Genomic DNA, 12,616 nt, shown 5'->3' on the forward strand with positions numbered 1-12,616 from the left:
CCACAACTCAACCCATGCATGGAGCCAATCGCAGAGCAGGAGAAACAGCATAATCACAAGACAGAATTACACATGGATTGAAGTGACTGCAGCTTTTATTTCTGGAACAAGGAAGCCCCCTGAGAACACTTCTGATGACCACAAGTTGATCTGGTAGTATTACAGCAGCTATGTATGTCAACAAACCTCCCAGTGTACATGTTTGATTTGGACGCAGGTTGACTAAATCCACTACGGTCACGCATGACACACGCTGTCTCGTTGCCAGAGCATAGGAAAAGTAAATAGCATGGATGTACACATGGGAAAAATATGCTCGGTTACAACACTAAAAAATAGCTACACGTTTGGTAGTTCTGATATCGATATGATACGATTGATATATTCGGCTAGCGCTGGTTTTCAGAAAAAAAAATTCTTTATAATACACAAGTTTCCATAATGAGTACTGAAATGGTACTTTTAACCATATGCATTATTTGACATTTACAGAAAATACAAAAATGAAGAAACAAATGGGGTACGTTCTGGATTTTATTACAACTGACAATGATTGTTTGTCTTGGCATAAAAACAGTAGACTGGCATCAGGTATAATGCATGGGCACCCCCCCATTGCTTATAGAAGACTGCATCAGTCACTGTAAAACTAATTGCAAAGGGATTAACAGTTCAATGCTTTGCTGTCTGTACGCATAAAGCTCTCATTTACAGCCATATATTATGCTATGATTCTACTGTAGAATTTGCGATTTAACTTCTCAGCAGGGGCGGATCTAGAGAATTCTTCTACCCGGGGCAATTTAGGGGGGGGTCAATTTAGGCCCGCCCCCTTTTTTTTTACATCTAAAGCTGCCGGCGGCTGCATACTATGTGCAGGTCCGTTTAGCAGTGACAGGTAGGGACAGTGTGCTGCCCGGATGCTCTGTTTAAAACACAATCAGAGCGGCCGGGCAGCACGCTGGCCCTGCCTGTCACTGCCGAACAAACCTGCACATAGTGTGCAGCCGCCGGCAGCAAGCCCCTGCTAGGGGGGGCGATCGCACCACCCCCCCCCCCCCCCCGTGCATCCGCCGCTGCTTCTCAGCCACTCAATAAAGCAACATGTAACCTAGAAGAATCAGAAGATCTCCTCCGCATTCCCAACACGTGACTCTCGCAGCCCAGCCAACCTTATGACCAGTTCCGTTAGGCTGCACTCTCCATGCTGCCTGCTGTCTCTTGTCCGTACGTTGACAGTGTTGTTCTGCTTTTCCTTCTCCCCGACCACTGCAGAGCAAGATAGGAAGTATTTGGTATGATACAACGCATTTAGCATGGTTTAGAACAAGACTGGCCAACCTGTGGCTCTCCAGCAGTGGTGAAACTTAATGTCCCAGCATGCCTTGCCAGCTATCGGCTGGCTATTTACTGCAAAGCATGCTGGGACTTGTAGTTTCACAGTGCCTGATAGCCACAGGTTGGCCAGGCCTGGTTTAGACACTAATATTGTCGAGCATACTCTGCCATCAATAATCCTTAACTGGATACAGATGAAAAACTCACTTGTATTTACGTGTGGCTGAGCACAGCTGACCTCAGATAAAATGAACCCAATATAATTGGAACAGGCCCATGAGTCACTTTGAGAGTCAGCAATTCATTTCTTCACACATGTTTCAGAAGGCGTACTTAGTTGGTAGGAGAACCACTAACATCTTTACAGGGTTGCATATAATTATTAGTTGAGAACATTCACTTTACATCTGTTTCCAAACTGGCACTGATGACCATAAGTGATTATGCCAGAGGTCAGCATAATACAACTAAACTGGTTACATAAGGTTATTTCACGGTGTAAAATTCTAGAATTACCCCAGATGTGCAACATGCAACTTTATACTTAGATTACGTTAAGCCCAACTTCCTACCTCTTTATTACCACTAATGTCATTAAATTAGTTTTCTATTTTTCTCTTAAATGCAGCCGAATTTATGGCTTAAATTAAGTATGAGAGGGAGGGGAATCAGAGCTGTTGCATGTAGCAATGTAGTGTGTGTGTGAATGTTATTTCATTGCTCGGAGTGCGTCTATTAAAGGCGCTTCTCTGTTGAAAGGGTGCAGGATTAAGACAGGAAATGGTTAAAAGTTTACCCTTGGAGACCACCAGCTCTGAGCCCATCTGCACACTCTCCACTCCTTTATTTTGTTTCAATAATCTCCCTCAGTAACATTAAATCTAATTGTTGCACTGAAAAATACGAAGTGCCCTGAGCGCACCTACTCAATACTTGTCTTGGCAAAACCTCAATCTGCCCAATGTCTCCAATCTGCAACACTTCGGCTCTGCCACTGATGCTGCCAACGTGCGCCACAAAACCAAGCACCTTGGTGGAAATCTAGGCACAATGGCTCAGTGGTTAACATTGCTGCCTAACAGAGCCGGGGGGTCATGAGTTTGACTCCGACCAGGACCCTATCTTTGTGGAGTTTGTATGATTTCCCCGGGTTTGTGTGGGTTTCCTCCCACACTACAACAACATACTGGTAGGTTAACTGTTTGCTGACAAATAGACTAGTTTGTGTGTAGTAAAGAATTTAGATTGTAAGCTCCAATGGGACAGGGACCGATGTGAGTGACCATATATTCTCTGTACAGCGCTGCGTAATATTATTAGTGCATTATAAATAAAAATAAAGGCATGTATAATACACCAGGGTGAGCTCTTTAATACTTGAAGCGATCTAACTGGGATGACATAATGATTAGTAAGATCAAATACCCAGGATGAAGTTGTATTGTGCCAGTTGAGCTTTGCGGATTTTCTTGTTGAAGGTAGTTCCTCGGTCTGCATCAACATCCACCATAAAGCCTCCGTCATGAATGATTCTGTATACCTGCCAGACACATAAATAACACAGTCTGACATACACACATTATACTGTACACTGTCAGACCTCTCACTCACAACAGTTGACCAATAAGAAACAGGTCCTCCAATTGTTGAAAGGGGTAATACGGTCTCTTACCTCCTGGGCATAATCCTCAGTACTGGTTCCAGTAGGGACCACCATAACCTGGAATGGCGAGAGCCAGAAAGGCCTGGAGAAGACACAATGTTTAGTTTTCATATGGAAACGGAGTACTGAAACAGCAGACAAGCTGCTTAATAATGTTCAGGCCATCTATCATGATAACAACATTTTCTTCTTTTTAACTTTTGCACTCAAATATAGGTTTGTTACTGCACACTAATGTTTTATGATATTACTAGGATACAGCATACAATCCAACTCCTGGGGGTAAATGTATCAAGCGGAGAGTTTTCCGGCGGGTTTGAAAAACCAATCAGATTCTAGCTATCATTTATTTAGTACATTCTACAACATGACAGCTAGAATCTGATTGGTTGCTATACGCAACATCTCCACTTTTTCAAACACGCTGGAAAACTCTCAGCTTGATACATTTACCCCCCCTGCTTTGTGACTTTTCTATTTTACGGATGTAGCTAAATGTGTTTGCTAGTATGTGGAGTTAATCTTATAATTAAAAAGCACTCATTGTTTTGGGAATCTTTTTTTTATAAAAAAAAAGGGCAATTTAATAGATTTATAAAGAAATCTATTTATATAATAACAAAAAAAAAACACACACAGCCTACTTGAACCACCACCATTGTTCTGGAGGACTTTTGACTTTCCATATAAGACCTTTTCCTGTGTGCTAAATAAATCTCCAACCCAAATATGCCCCTCCTTCAATATTTTACTCTCTTAGCAGACCTTTGATAAGAGGGAGTGTAGAAGAGACTACTCACGGCTTCCCTGCCGTTTCCACCAACTCATTGTTCCCCACAAAACAATAACATAAAAAAAATGATAAACTGATCAAAGACAGAATGTAATAATGAGCAGTATTTTCTCATTTGCTTTCCAGAACACAAAGCAAATAACTTTGTGTGGTTAGTTTGCCTCCCTTTAAACATATAGTCCACCGACCACAAATTATTATCTCGTTGCCGTCAGTAACTTATTTCCGCGAACTGTTCAGCCACTGACAGACCCATCACATTAATTAGCTGATGTAGAGACAAACGTACCACTTCCCGGCATAATTCTCAGCCAGGATAGCCAACATCCTCTCCACAGAGCCCAGCACAGCACGGTGGATCATTACCGGCCTCTCTACCGTACCATCCGCTTTACTGCGACAGGGAACAGAAGGGGCTTTAGGTGAATATCGCTCTCTTCACAGCAAAACACAACATTCTATTTCATAAATGATATACATTATTTATTATATTTCTGTTGTGCTTCACTTAGCAAGTCCAGGTAAACAATAATGTCCTCATAAAAGCAGTTTTATGTATGGTTATGTAATCCTTAAAGTTTTATTTCCAATGTAATAAAAAAATTTTTTTGAACAGATTTGTTTTTCAACTAAATATAGACACAGGTAAAAAAAAAATTACACATTTTTCATCATATACGGTCAACCATTAATTGTTATGTCGACACAAGGACCCCAAATTTTAAAACATATACCTATCAATCCATGGGCAAGAAGAAATTATATATTGAAATTATGTCTATATATATATACATACATTTATTCCATTTACTTTATCATGGAAGATTGCTAAATGATCACTTACTGCATTCAGTCTGCCCATTTTACCTGTTTTAAAAAAAAAAAAAAAAGTACCTGCTGTTGGAGGTTACATAAAAATCACACCCTCTACTAACAAAAAAACAAATGCGTGTTCACGATTGGTTTTTATTTGCATACTTTTCAGAACGAGGAGATACTAGGTCGGGAGCTTATCTGCATACAAGGAATTCTTCTTAATCAGGGAAAAACTCCCCCAAAAATTAACCTTATCTACTCAAGTACCTTTGGGAAGCGGTGTCATTTTTAAATGATTTGCACGTTTCCAGGCAACTAAAAAAAAAAAAGTCTGAAAGCTCTCTGTTATGTAGGTTAAAGTGCGTGGTCTTTAGACATCAATTGTGAGCACACGTTGTGAGCACACGTTGCTCACATACACTGTTGCTCACATACACTGCAGTCACTCGGACCAACGGCTGAACTAGCAGATCTGCTTCTCTCCACTCCACTCCGTTAGTTAGACTACTACGACAACTGCTACTCCCAAACACATCAGACAAAAAGGTGGCTGATAAGTTCCTATCAGTCATCACACTAATGAACCTGCAGGGAAAGCAGCAATGGACGCTCCCCTAATGCGGAAGGAGGTACACTCTGCTGCTAAATCCTTTAAGCTAGGTAGATGGTCTCAAAGTGGAGCTCTATGTAACGCTGTGGAACCTCATTGGACCAGACCTGGTAGAGCTGTGCGAAGAGATAGCTGTGGAGGGCAGAATGCCTCTGTCCCTGAGCGAGGAAATGATCACGATCTTGTATAACAGGAAGGGGGAGAGATGTGATCTTAAAAATTGGTGTCTCATCTCTCTCCTGAACGTGGACTACAATTCCCTTATCAAGGTAATAGCCAAACGGCTAAAGGCTGTCATCGGACAGATAGTGAACCCCGACCAGACCCGTGGCATTCCGGACACATGATTTTAGACAGCCTTGCCCTACCCAGGGATACGGTCCATTATATCAAGGACTGCCGCGTGCTGTGTTAACGCTTTATGGCTTGCCAGGAATCGCCTCTTTTTGAAAATGGAGAAGATGTCTAACACTATCACAGACCGATTCACAGCCTAAGAGACTATTCCATCATGGACAGTCGCTGAGGAAGAAGAGTATTAAACACCTCTTCTCGCCCAATCTGTGTCTGTATTTCAATAAAGCCTTGTGCCTGTAATTCTCCTTTACCCTTCATACTACTTGAACTTTGTTGAATGTCTTGTCCTATTAATGCACCATTCTCTTACATATGTCTATCAAAAAGCACAGGGCCTGCTATTACCCTCATCACCTACCTGCCCCCCTCAAACCATTGTTCGTCTTGTTTAAAGCGATGAATGAATAGCGTAGTACATTATCTATAGTGTAGGATGGCACAATTTATGACATTTGTACTCAAAGGTAATGTCTTTATGTATTTATTTTTATTTTTTTTAAAAAAATAAAGTATATATTTTTCAATAAGCAGAAGAAAAAAAAAAAAAAGTCAGGGTTGGTTCTAGACCTTTTGGCTAGGATCAGGTCATGACCCCTCTGACCATAGGCGGGATACCTTGGTCCTCTGGCCAGGTGCTGAGGCAGCTCAGAAAGCCCAGGATCTATGTGTCCCTGGTGTGGCGAGCCAGGCATGCCCGAAAATCACAGAGGGACGAGAAACTCCACTGAACTTATTAAACATCAAGTAGTGCAGAACTTCCTAAAGCCTCCACTTCTTAAAGTGCAATGTTGCAGAGGTTTGTTTGCTTTTGTGTTACCTGTGACTCCAAGGGCTAGATTTACTAAGCTGCGGGTTTGAAAAAGTGGGGATGTTGCCTATAGCAACCAATCAGATTCTAGCTGTCATTTATTTAGTACCTTCTACAAAATGACAGCTAGAATCTGATTGGTTGCTATAGGCAACATCCCCACTTTTCAAACCCGCAGCTTAGTAAATCTAGCCCCAAGTGTTTTGGAGTGCCATTTTTTTGGCACCCCAAAATAGGCGGTTCTTAATAGAGTGTATTCTACATCTTAACCCAGGGTTTCCCAAACCCAGTCCTCAGGGCTCCCTAACAGTGCAGGTTTTCAGGATCACATGTGACATAATTAGGACCACCTGTGGATCTGTTACAATGTGTCAGTCAGTAATGATTAAACCCTGTGCTCCAGCAAGGAGATATGGAAAACCTGCCCTGTTAGGGAGCCCCGAGGACTGGGTTTGGGAAACCCTGTCTTAACCCATGGACTGCAAAAACAGATTCTAGGGAACCGATCTTAAGATTGCTCAACCATGATCTACCGGGTTCACACTGGTGGTGAGCTTAGAACAAGTGCCCGCCGGTCCCCAAGTAGGTGAACACTGGAGATGAGGTATCACTTGTGATATTATCCTTTAAAGGAAGAGAAATATTTTGTACTTCAAATGGTCAGACCCATTTTCATATAGTAGTTATGTATCAGGTCCACTGGGAATAACTTACTTTTTACTCTACTCAAGCAAACGTTTAAATTATTTATTCTGGACATATATGCCCTTTATGGTAGCAAATTACAATAAAATGCAGTTTATACACACACCCACATCTCTATCTCATGCACCTTGAAAGCAGAGAAAAAGATAGACTGCTCGTTTAAATACTTACATGTCTAACAACACCACAAAGAAAGATCTCCTGTGAGTACATGACACATTACAGTTTACCTCATTAAGCAGCCTTGGGCACTTGGCGTTCGCCTCCACAAAACACAGACGCCAGCTCATTTTCTCATGCCAAGAAAACCTGTCACCTCCTGTTAGTTTTGCAAAAGTACCTTTAATCATTTCCGAGAATGAGAACGTACCCCACATAGCTAAGGTTGAAGCGGATTGGTAGCTGAAAGTCCAGCTGGATGGTGGCGCATTGGTGGTAGCGCCCCATGGCATCTTGAATCTGGATATCAATCTGGAACGGAGAAAAAAAAATACCTGGTTACATGCAGAGCGTGGTTATATTCCGCAGCTCTGTAATCACGCCTCCCAAAAAAGATTTTTTTGCTTACGGTAAAATCTCTCTCTCTCTCAACATAGTTGGGGGACACTGCTCACCTTGGGGTATAGAGGGCGCTGTTGGAGTAATGGCACTAAATACTTGTCTAGCCTGCTCCCCTCCCATCTATGCCCCTCCAGCCGAATCTACTCAGTTTAGAAGAAAGGGCAAAACACAACCAACAGAACACTGAACTGAACGGTGGTTGAGAACGCAGTGTCACTCAACTGTGTTAAGAGAAAGAGAAAGTCGAACCCGGTTTTTGCATGAGGAAATGATGGAATAGTAACCCAAACCTCTCTACCCCTACAGAACGAGGACAGTCACTTCTGAAGCTGGTAGAAATTAGACAGCCCCCTGAAGGGCCCCCTTTTCTGACTCGATCCCAAGGAAGATGGGGGTCGTTGAGGTATCCCCACGAGGTCCAGGATGTATTTTCTGGACATCACACCCCTTACCCTGGCATCTGCAGCGGAACAAACCCACTGCTACCGTAAGAGCAGCACGTGCGCTCCCACCACCAAACGGACCGGTGGTGAAGTCCAGGAGTCATGCGCCCTGTTTTTGGGATGGCATCCTGTGCAAGCCTGCCTCCCCCCCCTCCCCGCCACCCTCCAAGGCAAAGACCGCTGGTAGCTCCGCCACCACTGCAGACATGGTTTGCCGAAGCATGCTCCCGTATCGTCCCGCGACACCTTCCTGAAAGTGACTGGGTCCTGAGCACTCTCTTACAGTGCCAGGTGACCCTTTTTCTGGGAGGAGGGAGGGCACTAAAACACCATGGGCACTCTCACTGAAGTAGCTGCGGTGTTCACTAAGTGAACGCTGCTCAGAAATAGCACCAAAATTTATTAAAACTGTAGAAAATAAAAGCTACACTAAAAAACGCGCCCAACTCGTAGGCACGATTAAAAAAACCTGAGTGCCTCCTGCAGGAGGGGACAGAGAGGGAAGGGGAGCAGGCTAGTCAAGTTTTTAGTGCCGTTACTCCTACAGCGCCCCCTATACTCCCAAGGTGGGCAGTGTCCCCCAACTGTATGTGCAAGAGAAAAATGTCCAGAACAACGTTACAGCATAGAGGAATGAAAAGAACTTTAGGGACAATATAGGTATACTCCCCCTTCTACAATCCACTGTAGCCAAGCTAATATATGAAAGGTATTTACATTATCTATCACCATCATCCAATATTTATATAGGGGCAGCATGAATTCCTTTACCACTGGCACAGAAGTCAATTAACCTACTAATAGGTCTTTGGAAAGTGGGAGAAAACCTGAACGAACCAACAACACAAAAGACAGCTGTGTCCCCCATGTCTCTAAATACTATCGGGGTCCAGGAGCAAGCAGGTGGAAACCTGTAAAGTGTCTTGGCGAACACTCGCTTGCAGGTATACACGTCTAATAGATATATGAGTGTGTACTGTGATTCTGAGGAAGTACTATTCACATCTTTGTACATTTTATTTGTCTATTTCCTGCTAAGTAAAAGCGAGTGTTCTATTTGTTCCCCCCCATGTAAAATAGAAGACTATATATTACAAATACAGAGAGGCATATGAGACAAGGAGCTTATCTAGCGTACTACTGTCAGCAAAGGAAACGGGATGACATTTACAGCTTGTGGTATACCATTGACAGCTCGCCAGAAACAGGCGTGAATCCGGTAACACGAACTGTGTCACACAGACAACCACAAACTCGTCCGGCTGGAGTTGAGCAATGTTTGAGGTAACTGTGGAAAACTCCATATTCCCTGGGGGGAGGTAAGATTCAACATATACACAATTTAAGAACCACCCAGGCCAGTAAAAAAAAAAAAACAATTGGGTCCTTTTCAAGAGATTATACTCATCTAGGAAACGTCTATTACGTAATCTATACTGCCAGTTACTAGTGATACGTGGATTTTTTGGCAGAAATAAAATGACTAATGCCGTGTAACCAGCGAGGAGTCACTCAGCATAGAAAGGAAAATAACAAAACCTTCCAAAACAAATCTAAACTACGTAGGCAAGAGAAACAAGTGCCAGAAATACAGGCCACTAATGTGGTCACATTTGTAAACATTTTATAGGCATTTTACTATGTAGAATTCAATTCCCAGTTTTTGCACTCGATGCTTTTGCATGTATGTTATTTCCCCATAGAAGGTATACATACAAAAAGCTCTATTACATTCTTTTCACTCGTGTGCGATTCTTATCACTTACATCTGCTGCCACTCTTTGGGCGGTGAAAAGATTCAGGGACAGCGAGATCCGAGAACAAATATGTTTGAATCTCACTGCAACTCAATAATTTTTATTTGAAAAGGCCGTTTGCCCACTGCTGATGTGTTCTAATATGCAAAGACACGTTGTATGGGAATCGCTGGCAGACAGTAGACTTACACTTCTTATCCAATAGCTGTCTCAACAATTGAGAGAAGGCAATTTGGATGGATGAATAACAGATTGATGCACATTGTGCATCGTGTTTGGCAAATGATTAATGTCTTCCATGCAACTACCATATTCATTTGTGTCCATTTCATTTTTCTCTGGAATTCCTCCTTAAATCTTCCAGAAACAATGCTGTTTTGTAATCATGACAAAACGCACAGCATCCGTTCCTTGTATGTGGACTGTTTTTCCTAAAGCTGCTAATTCTCAGCATCTGCTTTTAATAAATATGTAGAGACAGCAGAATAACACCACTTCTCTTGTCCTGTATGCAAGAAGAAATGACACGATATCAGGGTGCAAACGTATAGCTGTCACTTCCCAATAGCAGGCACATTACCTTAGCTTGCAGGGTAGACCGTTTTGCTGCTTACAAAATTTAAATCCCCCCCACACACACCCTGCTCTTCACTCCCCCTGTAATTTACTAATTACATGGAAGGGGGAGGGAGGCGGGTACTGGTGGAGGATAAATTAATTACAGAGAAGGGCAGTGGGGTAAAATGGGTTACAGTATGTGGATTATGTACCTTAATACACAAATATAAACACAACAGTCACATACATCTGCAAACAGCAAAATTCCTATTCCATTTTCAGTCTCCCACAACTTTTTGCTCACAGTCCAAATTTTCAAAACATCAGAGGGGAAACTAACCTTTGGACCATAAAATGCGCCATCTCCTGGATTCAATTCCCATGGAAGATCAAACCCATTCAAACTTGTCTGAAGTTCCTGCAAGAGATTTAGGTATAAACTCTGCTGAAGTAATCGGCTAACCAGGTGAACCAAAGAAAATAATGCAGTGCTTCAAATTTGTTTAAAGCAATGGCAAACCTGTTCAGCCTTCTGCCAGACCTCCAGCTCTCCCATATACTGTTCGGGACGGGTGGAGAGGAACAGTTTAAACGTGAACCCAAACACAGAGTACACTGCGCGGAGGAAGTCCAGACAGCCGCTGATTTCCGATTCAAGCTGGCGAAGTCAATAGCAGATGCATTAGAATGTGAATTTAAGAAAACAAAAAGCAGATTCTGGAACTTCTGAATTAAATTAGTGTCGCATTGGCATTTAATGCACGGAATTCCGTTCTTCTTTTAACCAGCTCATTACAATAGTCATGTTGTTAACATGATTAATTAATCCACTGGGCTGTGCTGAGACTTAAATCCTATACAAACTTTTTAAAACAATCTTGTCAACTCAAATTCTGACAAGGGCTGGATACATCCAAGTATATATAAGAGGACTTAATGAACACAAATGTTATTTTATGTGTGTCACTTAAAATCTCCAAACGCTGCTAACTGTGCCAGTTCAGGATAAGTTCATTGTGATCGCTCTATACCCATTAGCTGTGCACTGGCTAAAGGCAGATATCATTGTAAAGTTTGATGTATAACAATACATAAGCTGAAGGTTTCCACAGCGCAACCAATTTTATTCCTTTTTGTCCGACCTAGTGTTAATGGTGGTTGATATACAATAAACCACGGGTTTGCAGCAGTGGGTGACTGGATTGACTTGTGTACTTTTTTTTATATCTAACCACTATATTGACATCATATCTATTTAAATTGTCTCCTCAATCTATCGTGTGTGCCAATAACCCGTAGCGGGACCGTTTGTTTCATATACCTTAACAACTGCCTGCTCACCAGCTGTAAAATCTCCATCCAAATAAAAACAGTATGGGCACCTTTATATACAAGTGGTCTGCTCAGAGCCAGATCATCCATTAGGCAACCTAGGCTCCTGTCTAGGGACCATTTGGGCCCAATTACCCCAACCTCTTTTTCTGTGGAATTTTCGACAAAGGGGGTGAGAAAAAGGGTCCTAAACTAGCATCTTGCCTACGGACCCATGTGGTCTTAATCAGGCTCTGGATCTACTGCGTATATTCAATTTGTATCCAATGCACATGACTTGAGCTCATTTAATTTTGCTCTAGGATATAATTAATAAATATGTCTGGGCAATAGAATTATCTGAATGCAAAAATCCCTTTAAACCTCAGGTGATGGCAGCGTTAGGTTCAGAGATTCCATTAATCAGTGTAACATGAGTGAAACCCTTGCTATCACACGCAGGTCATGTGACCATGGATGTAATTGCTGTGCACTTGGTAAATGATGGCTAATTCTACAAGTAAGGACTGCCGGTGTGAAGCTAGCCTTCTGTGCTCTCTTGTAATTGGTCGAGATTATCAACAAGTCACAGATGGTCTCACCTGATCCATCGAGCAGAAAATGTGGGCATCGTCTTGCTGGAAGCGACGAACGCGCGTCAGTCCCGATAGGGCCCCCGACAGCTCATTTCTGTGCAATACCCCAAAATCAGCTAGTCTCAGCGGCAGCTCCCTCCACGACCGGGGCCGATGGTCAAACATCAAGCTGAAAAGTGACAAACCAACTATTTATGGTGTCAAAAAACAAATAGGCCATTTATAAAACTAGTCACAATTTAAACATACAAAAACAAGCATTGGGAGATTAAGATTCTGAGCGACTGACCAAGTAAAAGG

At 42.3% G+C, this 12,616-nt stretch overlaps 1 protein-coding gene across 3 annotated transcripts in view; it reads right to left on the reverse strand.

Annotated features, from left to right (window-relative positions):
- Positions 1-1,029: 1,029 nt before the first annotated feature.
- Positions 1,030-12,616, reverse strand: part of LOC142109180 (threonine--tRNA ligase 1, cytoplasmic-like) — a 111,020-nt gene continuing 99,433 nt past the window's right edge. Inside the window, exons 12-19 of one of the 3 annotated variants that reach the window (XM_075193269.1) lie at positions 12,323-12,485; positions 10,930-11,067; positions 10,750-10,827; positions 7,461-7,561; positions 4,084-4,188; positions 3,011-3,083; positions 2,764-2,878; positions 1,030-1,269 (exon numbers count right to left, since the gene is read on the reverse strand). In XM_075193269.1, the coding sequence (XP_075049370.1) occupies positions 1,121-1,269; positions 2,764-2,878; positions 3,011-3,083; positions 4,084-4,188; positions 7,461-7,561; positions 10,750-10,827; positions 10,930-11,067; positions 12,323-12,485 (922 nt within the window). In that variant the 3' untranslated portion in view covers positions 1,030-1,120. The remainder of the gene's footprint in view (positions 1,270-2,763; positions 2,879-3,010; positions 3,084-4,083; positions 4,189-7,460; positions 7,562-10,749; positions 10,828-10,929; positions 11,068-12,322; positions 12,486-12,616) is intronic. The other 2 variants (XM_075193268.1, XM_075193270.1) reach the window with 2 other exon arrangements.

Source organism: Mixophyes fleayi, chromosome 12 (assembly GCF_038048845.1).
Source record: "Mixophyes fleayi isolate aMixFle1 chromosome 12, aMixFle1.hap1, whole genome shotgun sequence".
Lineage (NCBI taxonomy): Eukaryota > Metazoa > Chordata > Amphibia > Anura > Limnodynastidae > Mixophyes > Mixophyes fleayi.